The 19,512-nt window shown below is 35.1% G+C and overlaps 1 protein-coding gene across 1 annotated transcript in view; it reads right to left on the bottom strand.

The window, feature by feature from the left end:
* Window positions 1–2,728: 2,728 nt before the first annotated feature.
* LOC131276395 (nephrocystin-3-like) overlaps window positions 2,729–19,512 on the bottom strand; it is a 37,182-nt gene continuing 20,398 nt past the window's right edge. Inside the window, 18 exon segments of the mRNA XM_071212457.1 lie at window positions 2,729–2,879; window positions 3,713–3,840; window positions 4,605–4,680; window positions 5,491–5,732; window positions 5,917–6,106; window positions 7,307–7,429; window positions 7,874–8,014; window positions 8,925–8,978; window positions 8,980–9,038; window positions 12,335–12,467; window positions 14,483–14,558; window positions 14,996–15,102; window positions 16,103–16,176; window positions 16,649–16,792; window positions 17,012–17,126; window positions 18,066–18,085; window positions 18,087–18,173; window positions 19,042–19,215. Of these exon segments, the coding sequence (XP_071068558.1) occupies window positions 2,729–2,879; window positions 3,713–3,840; window positions 4,605–4,680; window positions 5,491–5,732; window positions 5,917–6,106; window positions 7,307–7,429; window positions 7,874–8,014; window positions 8,925–8,978; window positions 8,980–9,038; window positions 12,335–12,467; window positions 14,483–14,558; window positions 14,996–15,102; window positions 16,103–16,176; window positions 16,649–16,792; window positions 17,012–17,126; window positions 18,066–18,085; window positions 18,087–18,173; window positions 19,042–19,215 (2,094 nt within the window).

The raw sequence follows: 19,512 nt of genomic DNA, 5'->3' as shown, positions 1-19,512 counted from the left end.
GAGAGGTGAAAGACTACTGCTAAAAAGCATGACCAAGAAAACAAGGTGTAAAGCTTTTGAGAGATGGAAAAAATCATGGAATTCTTGAACTTGACTCTAACTGTTCTGACAGCTCATGGAGAAGACTAATCCTTTCTTCATGTCATTAGAATTGTGTCTATATGCTTGCATTCCATACACTAGGAAAATTTTAAATAGAACAGGCACAATCATGATTCAAACATCAGTGTAGTCCAATACAATTTCATACAAATGTCAAATCACATAAAGTTAGTAAAAGTTAACTCTTCTTAAAAACCTAACATTTTTCTTACAGTTTTTAAATTCTAGTGTTCTAAATGTTTCTTAATTTTTACCCTAAGGTGCATTTGCACTGAATTGGGATTGCTGCTGTTACCTTTGTCCTTGAAGGAAAACATTAGGAGAGTGAGTTGTTTTTAAGCTAAATGCGTCTCCACTTGATGAGTGTCGTAAAGGAGCTTTTTCACCCAAAAGTGATGCTTCTGCTTCTTTTATTTCCATTGCCCTTTTATATAGTGCAGCAGCCTTTTCAAAATCTCCTCCTTCATAGCTTTGATTTTTTAAAAAATTCTTAAAATGAAAATTAACATAACCTCTTAACAATTCTAAAGGACCTTGTAGGATACAGAAAAACAAGTTACCATTTTTTTCAGCAGACAAAATATCCAAACTCTTCTCCTTTCCATCTATACTGCTGTGGAACACTGCAGTATTTTATATAGATAGTATTAAGACAGTGTAGTAATGGATGTAGGGAATTTGCAAGGGGAGGTAAGGTATTCCCTCTGTCCTCATGTAAACACAAATGAGGAAGCAAAAATCAAACACGATTCATGGTAAATAAGCTCTGAGGACGTCAAATTGACCATTTTGCTCCCACAACCAATTAGTTACAAATGTAAACCATCCTTCACCATTTGCCATTATATACTCCTCTACAGAGCATTGTGCAGCCTTTATTTCACCTCTGGATATGCAGCAATAAATATTCTGTGTTGTCCTAAGAGGAGTCAAAGCTGCTCTAAAAGAGAGTTGGGCTGTAGAAGGAAAGTGAAAAAATTCTTACCTAAGCACAGCTAAATTTTTTAATGTTTCTCCAACTCGAGGATGCATCCGACCCAGGCTGTCTTCATAAATCTTGAATGCCCTTTCATACAATGACAAAGCTTCAATGTGTTTTTTCTTATTAAAAAAAAAAGCAGTAATGCTTACTTGAACACAGTGGGTTTCTGAAATTGCTTGAGATTAAGCTGGCCTATTGTGGTAAGCACTTAAGTTAATATCCATAGATTAATTTATAAACAATCATAATATGAGATGCAGTATAGTAGCCAAAAATCTGAGCCTTAGACCTGACTTGGTAACCATTTGACTTTAATTGGTAAACATAAGCACAAACCTCTCTTGACTGCCCAGTGAGTACACATCTGTTCTTTACTTATCAGAGGAAAATGCCACAAGCCTAAAGACATTCTTATATAGGACTTAGGAGTCCCCAGTATTTAAATATTAAGCTCATATACTAAACTAAACACTCAGTTGGTGTTTTACATGAAGAGGAAGGAACCATCTTCAGTAGTCTCAAGTATTAAAGGAAGCATTAGAGGATAAATAATCTAAATTTTCTTTAATCATTGGTAATGTGCCACACCTAACTCATGTTTCTCTCTAGTTTATAACAAAACATCATTCATTTGTAAAGAATTAAAATGGGGGAACTTACCATTTGGCTATAAAGAACAGCTAAATTCACCAAGGCAGTTGCCACACTAGGATGCTTTGGGCCAAAGGATTTCTGTCGAATTTCAACAGCCAATTCATACAAAGGTATAGCCTTGTCAAGTTTCCCCTAAAAAATGACAGTGAAATCTGAGGGAAAAAATGTTAAGGCAATAAAAACTATCTGATCAGAAAGCTGTTCCCATTAAGATAAAATATGGTATTAAATTATTTGAGGGAAACTGATGTGGCTCAAGTGATTGGGCTCCTGTCTACCATATAGGAGGCCCAGGGTTCGATTCCCAGGGCCTCCTGGTGAAAGGCAAGCTGGCCTGTGCAGTGAGCTGGCTTGAGTGGAGAGCTGGACCTTGCATAGAGCCGGCCCATGTGGCATGCTGACCCTCACAGGAGGGCTGGCCTGCACAGGAGTGTTAGCCCACGCGGAAAGCTGGTGCAGCAAGATGATGCAACAAAATGACACAGGAGAGAAAATAAGAGACACAGCAGACCAGGGAACTGAGGTGGCGCCAGAGATTGAACAACTCTCTCCCACTCTGGAAGGTTCCAGGTTCGGTTCCTGGTGCCCTCTCTAACAAGCAGACACAGAAGAACACACAGTGAATTGACACAGCAGATGGTGTGTGTGTGTGTGTGTAGAAATAAATAAATCTTTTAAATTATTTGAGGGAAAAAAAATCTCAGTAAAAGCATTCTTCTCAGTTCAACTGCTAAAGTTATAGAATAGAATAAAATATATGAAGAGATTATATGGTAAAAAATATAAAGGTAAAGTTATATGAATAAGAAAACACTCTCTGATGATTCAGAAAGCCCTTTAGGATCACCAATTTACTTCTCACTGTTCCTGGAGGTGGAGAAATGTCAGTCATTTGCTACTGTACATAGTTCAGAGATAGCATCATAAAAACTCATTTCCACTTATCTCTTTCCCTTTAAACCCCTTCCAGACTCTTTTAACTATTTCCTGTTATTGAAAGTTGGGCAGAATTGGTAACAATGATAGCAGTGTCCACTTCAGTGCCAACAGATTATTCAAAGACTGGGCACAGTCAGGGTGGTCTGGTCCTAGCACTCTCTCCCTCATTTCTAAGGAACACTTTAGAAACTGTTCAGCTGTTCTATGAACAAAACCCAAAATGGTTTAATTAATTTATACTCTAGAGGTCAGAATCACTCGTCGTTATGTAGAGAAATGATACAACATTTTTTATTCTTAAATCCAAGATAGTTAAAGGATTAAGCTCAAGATTCTCTCTCTCCCTCTTTCTCACCCCATCCCTTCCTGCCCTTTTCCGAAAACTAAAAATGCTTTCCCTCAAAATTTGAGGGCCTTAAATATAGATTCTAAAATATGTATTATCCACTTCTCCTAAAGACAAACCCCATAAATATTTTCCTAAACAAACTTCTTAAAACTTTAATATTAGACCTAACTCAAACAAAAGACTTTTACTTACTCCCTCTCCCTTTGATGTTAATACTAAATAGTTTTTTAAAAAAAGAACCTCTGTGAAGTTGGGATAAATATTTACATTTTTTTCTAACATCCAAAATGTCAAATCTGTTCTTTTTTTCTGACATTCAAAGAAGTCCAAAAATACTTTTCCAGAAAGTGTACACATAAATGCCATTTTTGGTATTTTATATCCAAAGAACCTGAAGGAATAAAACCAGCAATCATCCTTACTCTTGTCTTTACTCTCCAGTAATCTCAAGTTTCACTTTTCATAAACACATAAAACAAACTACAGAAGCTACAGAATAACTTTCTAAGTACTAAGGAAACACTGTGAAAGCAGAGAAAATACATGAAATTTGGCATGGTTTTTATCAGTTTTTTCTAGCATTTAGCAATTTTTTTCTATGATAAATTTGAGAGAAATGGAAAATAGCCTTGCTTCTAAGAGACAAACGGATACATGTTTTCATTACCCGACACCGTGGTACTCACTCCAGGTTATTTTGGAGATAGTAGAGAACGCCCAGCTCATTGAGCGTCCGGGCATTATCAGCCGTGTCTTTACCTAAAGTGAGCTCTTCTAACTGTGGAACCCTTCTACGTAAAAGGGCAAATTCATACTGGAGCAAACACAGAAAGAAAAGCAATCACCAAGTAAGCATAATCTGTGATTCTGGAACAATATATTGAGTGTAAAAAAAGGAAAAATAAAAAGATTTTTCTTTTTTCTTTTTAAAAGTAAATCACATTATTTTAAGTGTCACACTGAATCTAATGGTTACTAAGACTACACATTTCCACATGGCATCATATTCTAAAAATAAAAGCTTTTTGTGTGAAAGGATTATGAGATATTTTAGCAAAGTGAACATATACCTCAAAGCGTTTCAAAAGATTAGAAAACAGAATTAACTTGCAGATATTTACCAGCCCCAATGCTTAAACATTTAAACAAGTATTTAAAATTGCACCTAGCACTTTAAGTTATAACAAAGAAACATGCGATGTTTGGATTTTACCAGCAAGTTAAAGAATAATGTTTCTTGCTTTCAAGAGAAAGAGTTTCTCTACATTTGCATCTAAGATAAAATGTTAACTAAATTTCTTTTATTCCCTTTTCCAACTCTATAAAAAAAAAATCAAACCAGCTTTAAAATCCATCTTCCAAAGTTTAACATTGAAATGAACTTCAAAATTTTACTAATTTGTTCTCAATAATACTATCCTTTAAATACATATAAGCAAATAAGAAAATTTTTATCCTTTTTCAGAAGTCATTTTAAAATAAAGCTCCTAAATGTGAGAGTTATGCGCCTATATTATGTTATGCCAAAATGTTCTTTACCTCTTTATTTCAAACTCAATACAAAAAATCTTTCATTACCAAGTTGCCTTTTCTTCTCATGGCTCTCTGATGAATTTTAAAGGATTTTTTCCTAAAATCTTCAGCTTGTTCGTATCTTTAAAAAAAAAAAAAAGGTAAAATAAGTCAAAAGAAACATGTTCTAAATATCATACTTCAGTGAAATGAAAATATTCCTCTCCTAGTGTAAAAATTGCTTTTGACTATTAAATATATTATTATTTCTAGAAGTGATATTCATATGGAAATATAAAACTCTAACAAAAACCTTCAGAAAACAAAATCTTATGGAATAGGAATGAATTAGTCCTCCAAGCAGCTGGCATTTGTTTTTAACTGGGTTTAACTCAGCAGGGCAAGCTAACTAAATGAAAACCCAAAATTTGAGTTTTATGTCACCTTCCATACAGGGTAATTTTTGGTCAAATATAAATCCAAAATTCTTACAAAATCTGTGTTAAACAATACTTCTATAAGTTAGAAGAAAAAATTCTAGTATATCACTTATGATGGAACAAAAGAAATGATTTCTGATAGAGGAAGAGATTCCAATCAGTGGCTGGCTGAATTTGGCACACAGGCTATAGTTTGCTGACCTCCATATTATGCTAATTAATATTCTCAATATTACAAAGCTAAGCAGCGAATGAGACAGGACTCGAACTCAGGCCTCTATGATTCCAAAGTCTATACTACAGCCTCCACGCATCTTCAAATACAGATGAATCTTGTAGTTTTAATTTTGTTAACCCCATGAATAAAGATGAATATTATTTGAACATGGTGCATTCAAAAGAATAGAGAACAAGGAAAAGTACACAGCCACCAAACAAAGCCTATCACAAAAGTACATTAAAAACTGAAACTCTCCCTCATAAAACCAGAGGGTGACTGATCTAAATCTAACTGATTCTGCTTCTGGTACAAAGTTGCAAGTGCCTCAAGTTCCCGAGCAATATGTGGATGGTCCACCCCATAAGCATTTTCTGAGATTTCCAATGCCTGTTTATGTAACTGTTCTGCATTGCCAAACTTCTTCCACTGCACATACACACTTGCTAGCTGGTGGAGGGACTGAGCAACTCTTGGGTGATCTGGATCTAAAGCTGTTTCTCGAATTTCTAAAGACCTCTGCAATGGCACCACAGCCTGGGAAAATAAAAAGGTTAAAGGGCAATTAAAAAATGAAATACTATAAGATCTGTCATCTGATGAACCCTTAAGAATCAGCACAATAAACGAAAAGCTGTACTAACCCCTTACAAGGAAAGAAGAGTAAACGTGTCAGACCTCATGAAATCCCACACCATCACTGGCTCCCCGATGAAGTTACCTGACTAAGAAGGCCTAGATCTTTGAGAAATCGCCCCAGAGTTTCGGAAAGATCAGCTAAGCAAATCATGGTCTCCTCGCCTTCACAGTCTTTCTCATACTGCTTCAATGAATCAAAATATTCCGCTGCCATCGCACTTTTGTCTATGTCAACAAACTGCCAATAACTCAGCAACTCAGCAAAGTGTCTTCTGTTTTAACAAATAACAGTAATTTCATAAAAAAACAAAATTTAAAATAGTGAAAATGCCACAATTCATATTGTGCTAGTTACACTGATCAGTAGGTAAGTATAGTATAATAAGGTAAGGCTATAAACTTGGAATGATCTCGACTTGAATCTGTGTGACCTTGAGCAGGTTGTCCCACCTTTTTCACTTCATTGTCCTTATCTGCAGAAATGGAGATACCAACACTATGTGCTTCAGGTGTTAGACAATGGCACATAGTAAATCCTCCATAGCTTGGCTGTTATCACTAACAACATTATGATTACTCAATAATAGAAATTTATCTGCATCCTTTTTAGACATCTCATGATATATATAGTTGACTGCTGAACTTACCCCAAAATCATCTCAAATGATGGAAATTAGAACAGAAGAAACTATTGAAATACAGCAAATTATCACAGTGTCTATGTTGTATTTTCATCCAGAAACAGATTGATGAAAGTAAGCTTATTCATTTGTAAATGATATTGAGTAGGATGGCAGAGCTGGTAGACCTAAGAATGAATTTGATTTCTGAGCAAACACAGAAAAGTGGGATGGAAATCAGAAATAATGTAAGGAATTCAGTGAAGAAATTTGACTGTTCACTGAAGAGCAAAACAAATTATGTTATGAGAAGTGACTAAATTTCTAAGTGAGGCAGGAAAATCCTCATGAGGCTCAGGAGATCAGAAGTACGGCTCATAAAAAGGTGGTTCTGCCACTGATAAATTCAAACAACCTGGAGGAGACAAACAAAATAAATTTATGACTCACAAGGTAACCCCTTCTTTAATTTCAACACAAGTAATTTGGAGCCCAGAGTATGATTTAAAGGCCACACTTTGAGTTGTCTGAGGTCCTGAGAGGCAGACAATATGAACAATTCTGGGTGCTTAAATTCAGTAAGCTATAAACCTGCCCCAGAAGACATTCCAGCTCTGATTTTATGTTGCAACAATTACACTATCATTTTACTTTTTCTCTTGGAAAAGAAGACTTCATGGCATATTTGCAAATTGTCCTAAACTTTCTCCCACACGGTACTTCAGGTACCACTATAAACTGGACCAGTTTTTAAATGGAAAATGCCATTGTTCTCTTTGCTAAACTGAACAACTATTTTAAATCCATTTTATTGTTTCCCTGGACAAAGATGTTCTACAACAAGTTTCTTACCTTTTATAAAGGTTTTCAGATACAAAGAGATTGAGGAGGCAATGCTGCAATTTCTGCTTACTTCCCTGCTGCTGAAAAAGCCAAGAGAGTTCGTCTGCACTTCTCCAAGTCACTCTGTCCTGACTATTACAAGAGAAGGGACAGTACTCAATGATATCTTCCCACAATGAGATTGCTTCAAACAGTCTTCAGGAAAACATATTTATCATATGCCCCTGACTCTTTAAGAATACTCTATATTGAGAAAGTTAGCTCAAAGTCATAAACTTTACCAAACTATGAAAATAAATTCAATAAAATTCAGTAGCACCAACCAACCAAACTCTAAAGACATTTCCTAAAATTGAACTACCAAAAAAAAAAAAAAACTTCAATGGATCTAAATATACACCCTTGGATACACAATGGCACACATATTTTAAACTATTTAACTAGAATTAAATAAAAATAATAAAAATAATCCTGACTTGATTTCACCTAAGTTTAAACCTTTGGAAAAATATTAAGGACCCAAAGGTAGAGTGTGTTGTAGAAGCTACATAAGAACAACATGGACATTTAGAATACCTTAGCTGCATGGTGAAATACTTAATGAGCTTTTGCCTATATGAAGAAATAATGCTTGGACTGTCTATATACTCCAATCTTACTGTTTCCCAAGCCTGGAGAAAAAAAGGAAAAATAATACATCTTATTTTCTCTAAGTTGCTATACATATAACAATGAATGACTAAAAAAGAATTGATAATTTTTTCAATTTTATACCTGTGTAATTGAAATGGCATTTGAATATTTTTAAATTCAGGATATATTCATGTGAAAAACATAAATTAGAATAAAGATTCCTGTACTAATATTTTAAGAATTCAAAATGAAATTGAATTCAAAATTTTAGTTAATATATTAAAGATCCCATAAATTTGGATTGAAAAAGTACTAAAAAGAGTAAAACATATTTTAAAAATACACAATAAAGGAGAAGGTTAAATCAGTGAAATGACAGTCACACCCACAAATACCATAAAGCATACTCAAATAAAATACTTCATTTGTATTTGTACACATCTATAAATCAACCACAGAACTGCAAATGATAATATAGTATTAGCCAATATTTACTAAGCATTTACTGCTCTGTGCCAGACATCATGTCTAAAATCTCAGAAGGACCAAGGGCTGTCTCTTTACAGTCCCTGGGATAAGCTTGAAAGTTGCCAAGGTTGTGGAGCTATTAAGCTATGAAGAACTGGGCTGTGAATGGAGGCAGACTGACCTACAGAGGACAAGCTCATTACTATAGTGTAATTAAATGGAACATAAAAGTGAAAACAGTATTCTTTCTCTTCTAAAAAAAATTCTACTTTTAAAGTAATAGCTACCCCTTTAAGGTAGTACATAAGCAAATTTTATAGCTAACCTAAAATCATTACAAAATCTTTTGTAATACCAAATTTCAATTTTGTCTTATATTTGAAACATTTAAAATAACAACATTGTAAAACCATGCAATGATATGTTGATGTTTCTAAGAAAAAAAAGAAAAAAAAGAAAAAACCTTATTACGAAGTTATTAAAATGATATTTACTTGCAAATGTTGAAACTTGAGTCAACAAACACATCTTGTATAAACTGTGAAGAAGGGAAGTGAGGGCAGTGCAGGACGTCTCGGGATAGTTCCATCAGTTCTGATTCACTCACACCATTGTGACTAATATTGACAAGGCAGAGAATCTAGGGAGAAAAACAAATCCACATGATCATACAGCACCTCCGCAAGTAACCAGCAGTCATTTAAAGTTCTACAATAATTCTTTTGTTAACTTTTTATTCAAACTTATCATTAAAATGATGTATTAAACCAAAAAAGATTTCTGACAATAAAACACACCATCCAAAAGGCTTAATCAACTAAGAGTGCATATATAAGACTTAGCACACCAAATATAGCACACACAGAAAAAAGTTTAGTGAAAAGTAAAACTGCATGAAATGTACTATTAAAACCGATGCAGGGTTCCAATTCTGGGAAGATGGTGGAAGAAAATGACCTTCCTACAACAAACACCTAACAGTAGCTGACAATGTAACAAAACATTTCTAAATGCTCAGCTGAACTTGCAGATTAAGAAAGGGACATCCCCGAGTGCCAAAACTGAGGCTGAGGGCGATAAGGTGGCGTAGGCATGGCTGAGGTGACAAGACAGGCAGCAGGGCCAGTAACTGGGATTCGCACGCCCAGGCGAGGAGCTGGACACGGAATGCTTGCCAACACCAGCACCTCCGAAAGGCCCTACCTCCAGTTAGGAAGTGCATGAGCAAAACATGTGCCCATAGGCACAGGACAATGACAAGAACGCTTATGGATGTGAGGGTGGGACAAGAAGTTAAAACCCCAGGAGGGAAGCGGATGTGGCTCAACAGATAGAGCACCCACCTACCACACAGGAGGTCCAAGGGTTCGATATCCAGGGCCTCCTTGACCCATGTGGAGCTGGTCCATGTGCAGTGCTGCTTCATGCAAGGAGTGCCGGCCCACGCAGGGGTGCCCCCGTGTACAGGTGCCCCCCATGCAAGGAGTGGCCCCTGTGCAAGGAGAGCCACCCAGCACAAAACCACAGCCCACTCAGGAGTGGTGCCGCACACAAGGAGCGCTGACGCAGCAAGATGACACAGTAGAAAGAGACACTGATCCCCTGTGCTGCCTGACGAGAATACAAGCCGACACAGAGAGTGGCCATTGGAGGGGGGCGAAAGAAATACATAAATAAAATCTTAAAAAAAAAAAAAAACCCAGGAACCTACAAGCTGAGAAATTAACATAAAAATGGATTCAAGTTCAAACTCTAAAAGCAAGGTTGCTGGAGATAAAATACTCAAAAAGAAGAATTAAACACACAAGCAACAAACAATTTAAAAATGTTAATTTTAACTATATGATACTGATACTTGGAAACAAATTTTTAAAAAGATGTGCAGGACCATTACGGAGAAGACGACAAAACACTATTGAAAGACACTAAAAATTGACTGAATAAAGGGAGGGTTATTTAGGTTTCCATGGAGGAGAAATCTGACATGATTTTCCCCAATTTAATCTTTAAACTCAATGCAATTCCAATTAAAATTCATGACACTTGCTGAGCCATTTCTAAATTCATATACGGCAAATTAGCCAAGACAATTGTGAAAAATAATAATGAAAGGGGACCTGCCCAAGCAAATATCAGGACTTACTTTAGAGTTCTACTAACCATGACAGTGTGGTATTGGCAAGGGGCAGAGAAAACTGGAGCAGGAGAGTCTAGAAACAGGCCCATGGTAACATGTTAGTGTGCTACTTGACAGGGGGCTTTACATTTATCATGCAGATACACTTACATAAATGATATCTAAGTAACTTTATGAGAGCTAAGTTTTTTGTAAACAAGAAATAATAGGCATTAACTGTTAAGGAAAAGAGTTGATAATTTTGACCTCATCAAAATAAAACTTTGTATTATGAATGATACAATAAAGTTAAAAGACAAGAAACAAACAGTACATTTTTATTTGCCAACTCTATAACAAAGGATTTGTATGCAGTACATTTAAGAATTCCTATGCGTTTCATATTCTTAAAAATGAAAATAGTTTGTAACAAAACACCTATGAGAATTTGTCACAAGAAAAAAATTGGTATTTATGACCTAATCTTTCAGTTCTTTTGCCTTGATTTTATTATTTCTTGGTCATTTCAAACACCTTACACAAATAAAGAATTCTAAAATGCAATTAAAAATCTTGGTTATACAATCCAAGTGAATTCCACCATGGCTTGGGAATTACCTGGTTCTTGAAATGAGCCTGAAAGGTTCTGCTGGTGTTTTGTTTTGTTTTATACTTTTTTTTAAAGATATCTAGATTATGTTAATGATACATAAAAAATGTAGGGGATGCCCATCAGCCCCACCCCCAGCCCTCCCCCGCTCCCCACGCCAACAACCACCTTCATCAGTGTGGCACGCCTGCCACAACGGATACACACGTCGGAGCGCGCCACCAAATGTGGACCGCAGCCCACATTATCGTTCACACTCTCTCCCACACAAATTTGTAAGTTACGACAAGATATACCATGGCCTGCGTCCATCACTGAAACGTCATTCAGGACGACCCTAATGCCCCAGAAACTCCCACCTGAAAGACCAATCCCAGCCTCAGCCCGAGCGCCACACAGCGCAGGCGCCTCTGCGCATCACGCCATCTTCAATGCTCTGCAGTTACACGTTCATGAGCTGACTTCTTCAGATATGCTGAAATGTATAATGACTTTATAGGAAGGGGTTTTTTTGTTTGTTTTTTACAAAAAGACAATTCTAAACTGTGATCAAAAAACTTTATTACTTGCAGTGCAATTAGGATTGGCATTAATCTCACTAGAAGCAAGAATGCCTACCTTACCTTTTCTCTTCTTCAATATAAAACAAATCTAGTCAGATTTATTAAATTCTCACCCAGAAACTTTTGTTAATCCTGATCATGGGGATATTAAGTAATTTGAAACCTATACAGAAGTATAAGAAAGTTTGAAAACATGAGCCCAATGCGCAACTGTCTTTTTCATTTTACTTCAAATGAATTTATGGGTTTGTTTTTTGGTATTTTTTTCCTTATTTTTGTAATAAGTAATCAATACAGATTATCTTTCTAATTTAAAATATATATCAGTATTACCACTAAAAAAAACAACTCCTACACATGAGAGTAAGACAAACAATATGTTTACAAAATGGGTAAAGGACTTGAACTCAGTTCACAAAAGAGGAAACAAGAATAGCCAACGAATATAAAAAGATGATAAATCTTAGTGGTAATCATGACAAGGCAAATTCTCCCAAGACATCATTTCTGGCTAACAAGCTCACTATGGTTGCAAATGTACCTGTATATGTTTATTTCACATATTTAATCACAAATTTTAAAAGATGTTTTACCTTAATTCATGTATAAAGTAATCGTCTTTGCATACTTTTTAAATTATACTTTACCTGTTTCATTAGTTCTGTATCATTGGCCATGGACTCCTGTATAGATTGCAGAACAAGTCTATATAATGAAACAGTATCTTGACATTGGAAACACTGATGAAGTACATTATCTAAATTTCCTCTCTGCCCAGCACTGTTGGAATTGAGAATAGATTTCATTTCTTATGGCCTACCAACATTTGTGAAAGTTTGGGGGTAAATAAAACAATACTGTTTCTATTTTTTTGTACTGCAATTGATAACAGGAATTCAATAAAACATGATGCAGGAAAATGCAGTTTTATGGGGCTGCTAGAGTCATTGAGTTAATTTTGGTGTACCATTTAATTCAATTCAATTATCATATGCTGGCACTTACTATGCGTTATTGAATATATGCTGCTATTCATTATGACTATAAAAATGAGTAAGACATGGGTCCTATCACCCAGAAGCATGCCACCTGTATATATACAGAAAACAGGAAAATAATTTTATGTTAAGTTTTATTAGTTAGTTACCCATGCAAACTACATTTGTTTACAGCCAGAATTTGGAAAACAACAGGCTAAAAACAATCATTAAAGAAAAGGTTTGTTTTAAAATAGTGACACAATACTTACTAGTAGTCTCTTTGTTAAACATTAAGATGTGTAAAGAACACAAAAAACAAAAGTGGTCCACGGTCCCTTTTAAAATAGATCATTTCAATAAGCATTATGAAATGTATGGAAGAAGCCTCACATTCTAAAACTGTACTTATGCCAGCTACTCAAGTTGACAGCTGCCAGATACAGTGCTACAAAACTAATGACAGTAGAAAAGGATGGTAGAAATATGGGTAACTGAAAGTTTTACAAAACTGTTTTTTCATTTAAAATTTGGTGCTTACGATGAGAGTATGGAATTAAATGCTAGAAGTACTCAATTCAGTGTCTAGAAATACGAGTTGTGGTAGGATTATTATCTATTGTGATTGATACCTAAATATTAAATTTTTAAAAACTCTGGTTTAGAAAAGACTAAGGATAAAGATGTATGGAAGAAAAAAGGAGTGGAACATTCTAATGCCTTACTGAAAGGCAAAATACTAATGGATATGTATAAAAGAAGAATTTCTATTTTAAAATGAAAAGTTTATCAGGATTTTGAGAATGGAGACAATTACAAATTCCAACTGTTTTTCTTTGAAATTGAACAAATGTAAGTTAATAGTATGAAATGTTAATATCAGCCAAAAAAAAAAAAAAAAAAACCACAACACTATACTAGGTGAAGGAGACCAGACATGGAGTACTACATATTGTGTGATTTCATTTATATAAAATGTAAATATAAATCAGTTTATAAAAATGAAGTGAGATTAGTGGTCATGTAGGTCAGAGGAAGGAATGTTAAGGGTTATGGAATCTTCCTTTTTGGAGTAATGAAATTGTTCTAAAATTTTTGAGATGATGAATGTACAACATTGTGATTATACTAAAAGTCATTGATTATACACTTTGGAGAGAATAGCCAGAAGCAGCAGCTATGTAGAGTGGGGGAAGCATAGAGAGATGAGAGGTGAGGCATTTTCTTGTTTGTTTGCCTGTTTTTGTTTATTATTATCATTGAAATAATGAAAATGCCCTAATAATGATGAAGCAATGAACACACAACTACACGCTTATACAAAATACCATTGGTTGTACACTTTGGACGAATTCTATTACTATGCTTTATTAATACATCTCAATAAAATTGAAAAAAAATTCCAACCAACATACATATCTACCTACATTCAAGGACACATGACAAAATAACGTTTTTGTGCCTTGGCTACATGCTCCCTTTCTCAGCGCCGGGGGCCTCGAGCAAGTGATACAGAGCACTCACGGGTGGGTCCCAAAGGTGAAGACGGCCTTCTTTTGCCATCCCCAGTAGGGAGAGTTAGTATGATGAAAACTGAGCAAACATATCCAGCAAGTCATGACAATTCATGACCTACTCAATCTTCAGTCATTAATGTAGTCACATTCTCACAGGTTGTTTGTATCACTGTTAGAATAAACAGAATCTGAGTGGCCCAAGAGGCTGCTGGAGTGATCCGTTCTCAGTTCCACACGGTGAGGAAGGGTCTGCAGCAAACGCAAAACACGCAGAAGAGCATTTAAATTAGCCAGCACTTACCGTGTAACCGTTTTGCTGAAAAGGGTGACATAAAGAGCACAGCAGGTTGTAGTAGAACGACAGTGTAGCAGAACTCCTGCATCAGTTTCCCAAAAAACAAAACAAAAATACAAAACCATCCTAGAATTGAGCAATCTTTACAACTGAGCCATCAACAAATACCCCAGCGAGCACAACACCGTCCCTGCCGTCCCATCAGTGGCATCGCCACGGGGGAAGCCGGGCTGTGGGCAGCCCTCCTGCCACAAAGTTGCACAAGCCATCACTGTGCAAGTGCGTTTTGCTTTGAAGATACTTCCTATTATACATCAAAGTAAATCTTAAGACCAAAATCTTTTTAATGCCTATTCTATAAATGTCATTAGTTTTTAAGATGGAATGCATTTTACAAGGTAATTACTCAATGCCAAATAACCTTATAATAGTAGAGAGTTCTTATTTTTAATTTTGAGTCTCATGTAAGAAAGGCAGGAAAGCTGATAGAATGAAAGACAGCATCAAAATGAAAAACACTTACCTGCTCTTTACTCAGTTTAATGTCTACAGAGTCACATTCTGCAATTATAACAGACTTTGCATCTTTTGGATTTAAAGGATCAAGATGAAGTGTAGGCCACAATCTTTTATTTGAAGGAAAAAAAATGAACTTCTCTTCTCATAATACAAAAGCTATCATCTACTCACAAAGATTAGAATTCATTAAGAACTTACATTTTAATAATACCCTTATAAAGTAAGCAAAGCTAATTTCTGTTAATCATATTAATAGTAATACTAATTTATTTCATTCATCCTAACATGAGTATCATTACTTTCAACTATTAATCACAACAAAAATTATAAAATAAGGACCATATGTATTACTATTATACAAGTAGGTGGTAAACCATTCTAATTCTATGTTCTATACAATCAGGAAAAGTGAAACGTAGGTATTGGTTCCTTTAAGAAGAAGAAAAGACACAGCATGTTCCATATAATCCAGTCTGAATTTAATTTTCCTACAGCATGCATTCTCACAAGGATGGTGCAAATTGGTTGAGGGGGGTGGTGTGTGTGAAAAAATCTTACTCTTTTTATGCACAAGCACAGACATACATACATATCATACACACATACACTGATATACAGAATATGTGTGGTATTAACATTTCATGGGGAGGAGGCAATTAGGAGAAAAATGTCTAAACAGAAAAACAGTTCTCCAGGATATCACCCCTGCCTGGCACTCCCTGTTCTCCTCATCCATAAATTAAACTGCCCACTAGACATTGCTACTTGGAGCTACAATAGGCAGCTCAGACTAATCATGTCTAAAAACTAAACTCAGGATCTTTCCCCCACAAACCTGAGCCTTCTTTGTGATTCCTATGTCAGCAGATGGAACCACAATTTACTTAAATTCTCAGGTCAGAAACTTGTATATCTTTTCCTTCTCTCTCACATGTCACATCTAAACGTCACCAGATCCTACAGATTCTATCTTTACTTTAATTCATCCATTTCTCCCATCCTCACTGATACTTACATGAAAAATATGAAAACAACAAACACATATCAAAAACAGTTTCCTTATTTGAACTTGAAACACTTTATGTAACCTAAAAGTTAGCATCCTACCTCCACGCTGGATGGCAAGTTTCTACATTCACTGGCAGTGGATCTATCAGCCATTTCATGTGTTTTTCAACTTGCTTAAAAATATAAAAACAAAATCAATCTATTAATTTAAAATCTACTAGACAACCCAATAAAAGCTCCTCAAGTAAAATGGAATTCTCATTAAGTTTCTCTTACTCTGTTATTAATAAAGGATAATATCTTATTTTGGGATTATTTCTCTTAGAACATTAAAAGAACAAATAGTAAAACACTGTTATTACTGCTCTGAATTCTGAACACTTAAGAAAACATTAAGGCTTCTAAAAATATGCCAAAGTGACCATTCTTTGCTAATTGTGTTAATGCAGTTGGACTTTCCCAAAAAGATACTAGTGTCTACTGACATAAGGTATACTTTTATCCACATGCTTCCTCCCTAGGAGTTAAGCAAAAATAAAATAAACATCAACCTCTTCTCACAAATACATCATGTGAAAGTCTGCTACAGCCATTACTAATATTTTTGCTTGAGTATATTAGTAGTTTACAAAGTGAAAACAGTACTTGAACTTGATCTATAGAATCAATGATGGTGATGTTGCTGCCCTGATGGTAGGCAGAGAGCTTTTCTAGCCAACGTGGAAACTCCTCAAGAAGCTTACTGCATCAACTACAAGATAAGAACACATGCCAATTAAGAGAGAGACACTTTATTACAGCTAGTGGGAAATATTCCAGCCCTACTTTTAAACCCAAATTGAGTCGCCAGGATGACCCAGGTGTATAAAGTGTTGATTTGAAAGCTTCTATAAAATCAAAACAAATGGATACCAATGAAAATTGGTTTATCATCAGGGACTTACCCACCTCAACAATCTCAGAATCTGAATTAAAATGCTAAATGTTCTAAAAGCTGGCATACTATACCTTTAAAGTGAGTCGCTTAATAATTAAGGAAGACTCTGAGCTAGTTGACATGGGCCTCCCCACAAAATGAGAAAGAATTAGTGTGTTAGGGGAATTCTTCTGTTGTAACTCAATCCTGGAAGAAAAAGCTAAGACTTTTTTTGAAGACTGATGAAGCCCCTTTACTGTCAACAACAAAAAAGAACTCACAATTCACTAAACATCAAATGCCACCTTCAGGCACCACATGGTCAGCCACCTTCATAAATACAGAGATTTACATTTTTACTCCATTTGTTGATCCTTTAAATAAACTTTTAAAAGTAATTATAGATCCATTCTAATTACAAATTGGCATAAACTAATTTAAGTACAGTAGTCTGTACTGGAGGTTAAGGCATTAGTAAAATGAATGTATCTTTCATTATTAAGTATAAAAATATTATTTCCCAAATATGACTTAAAAGGGCAATAAAAAGGAAGCATATGCTAACACTTCAATGTAAATGATATTTATGAGTGAAAGAATATCTTACTATTTCTTTTATTTTTAAGTATTGTAATAAACTAAAATGAAAGAAAAAAATTTATTCTCATATTATTTGAAGTCCATGATTAAAAGAATTAGATTGCATTCATGGTAACAGTTATCCTGCCTTTTGGTGTTCTTTAAGATTTATTTCATTCTAAATAGCGCATATTTGTCTTATGGTTTCAAATATTTAAAATCTCAATGAAACCTTTAAGATGAAGTCAATGTTTGAAAATAAAAGCACATCACCTCCATAATTCACCTAATTCCACACCACACAGCATTCCCTTAGTGCTTCTATATAAATTATGTATGTAAGTACAAATGCCCACCATTCCTATTTCTTTGTTAACCTATATCTTTCTCTTATATCCAAATTATATATATACTTCGGGCATGAGCCTATTACTTTACTCCTTTTCTCTTTAATGTTTTGTACAGGTCACACAGGAAGGCAGACATGCAATAAGGTGTTCTGTTGAATGAATTCAGCAATTTAGACAACAACAACATAAAACAACAACAGTTTGCACTGCATCATACCACTTGGATAAAAAAAAAAAAAGACTTTCCAGAACCTGGTCCTCCAGATACAAGAAGAGGCGGAATCGGTGCTGGTGCTGCCACTAGATCATTAAGTCCTTGGTAATACTAGAAACAAAAGGGAATTTAAATTGTGATGATGCACATGCCCCAGAAAACTAAATACAGTTGACTTATAATCATCCTCCATCATTTAGTTAATAATAGTAATAATACCTCTCTCATAAAATAAATAAAATGACTAATCTATCACTTACTATGTAAGTATTCTGCTAAAAACTTTGCATGTATTGTTTTATCAAATCTTCAGTAGCCCTCTGAGGTATTATGTTAGTTCTCGCTTTACAGACAAGAGAATCCAAGCTTAGTGTGGTTGAGTAACTTGATCAAAATCCACAGGTACGAAACGGTGGAGACAGGACACAAACCCAGGCAGTCTAAATTATTAAAGCACAGATGTTGATGTTAGCTACTATAATATTCTTTAATATATTAGTTCTTACACTGATTTTTTACATTATTAAGTATTTTTTGAACTTGGACATAGATTCTTTTGCACTTCAAATTCTACTAATTTATTCAGATATTTAAGGATGTTGATTAGACCAATAAAAAGGGACTAATCTGCCTATTGGATAAACTTCTGTGCTTTGTTTTCTGAATGTTTTAATAATTTGATTCTTCTAAGAATTGCCTTACTATTTCTACCAGGCTTCCTAAAATCCTAATCTTGGTCTGGGTGGTTACAGATGGTGGCATAATGAGCATGTGGGTTATAAATCGTAATCTATAGATGAAAATGTTTGATGTTTATAAGTTTATTTGACTCTTTCACTATACAATAAACTTAATTGCATCTCAACATGGATAATCAAAACATAAGGGCAGTCTTCACCTTGACTCTGTTTAGGTGGGAACACAATCACAACACAGCCATTAAATGGGGACTGATCTCTGTTGGAACAAGCATGCTTACTTTCTCAAATCCCAACTCATGGGTTGAATTAGAAGCCTGTCGAAAAGTTTCCATTTGCTCTTGTTCATCATGTATGTCCCACAGAACATCACCAAAATCATCTTCTTCTGGAATGGAATCTTCACTGCCCAAATCCTTACTCTCCAGGTCTGTGTTCTCAAAGCCCAGTATGTCCTAAACACCAAGAACAAGCACATGAAAATGAATGAGTATAAAAACCTTGCAGTGTGGGACAGCACACAGGTCTGCAGTGAGCTTTACCTACTTACGAAGGCAAATCCAAGCCAGGAGGCCTTTGTACAACTACAAAAATATGTCTATAGTTATAAAAACAAACACCAATTGAGAAAAAAAGGAAATACTAAAAACAATAAAAAAGAAAACCTTTTCCTTTTATTAAAAATAAAGCTAGGGGGGTATTTGAATCTTATGGAACTTGTTTCCTGAAAAATGTTTCACAATATCTTTGGT

The sequence above is a fragment of the Dasypus novemcinctus genome, chromosome 28 (genome assembly GCF_030445035.2).
Source record: "Dasypus novemcinctus isolate mDasNov1 chromosome 28, mDasNov1.1.hap2, whole genome shotgun sequence".
In the NCBI taxonomy this organism is placed as follows: domain Eukaryota; kingdom Metazoa; phylum Chordata; class Mammalia; order Cingulata; family Dasypodidae; genus Dasypus; species Dasypus novemcinctus.
Note: the sequence above shows the minus strand (reverse complement) of the source record. Positions and strands in the feature narration are given on the sequence as shown.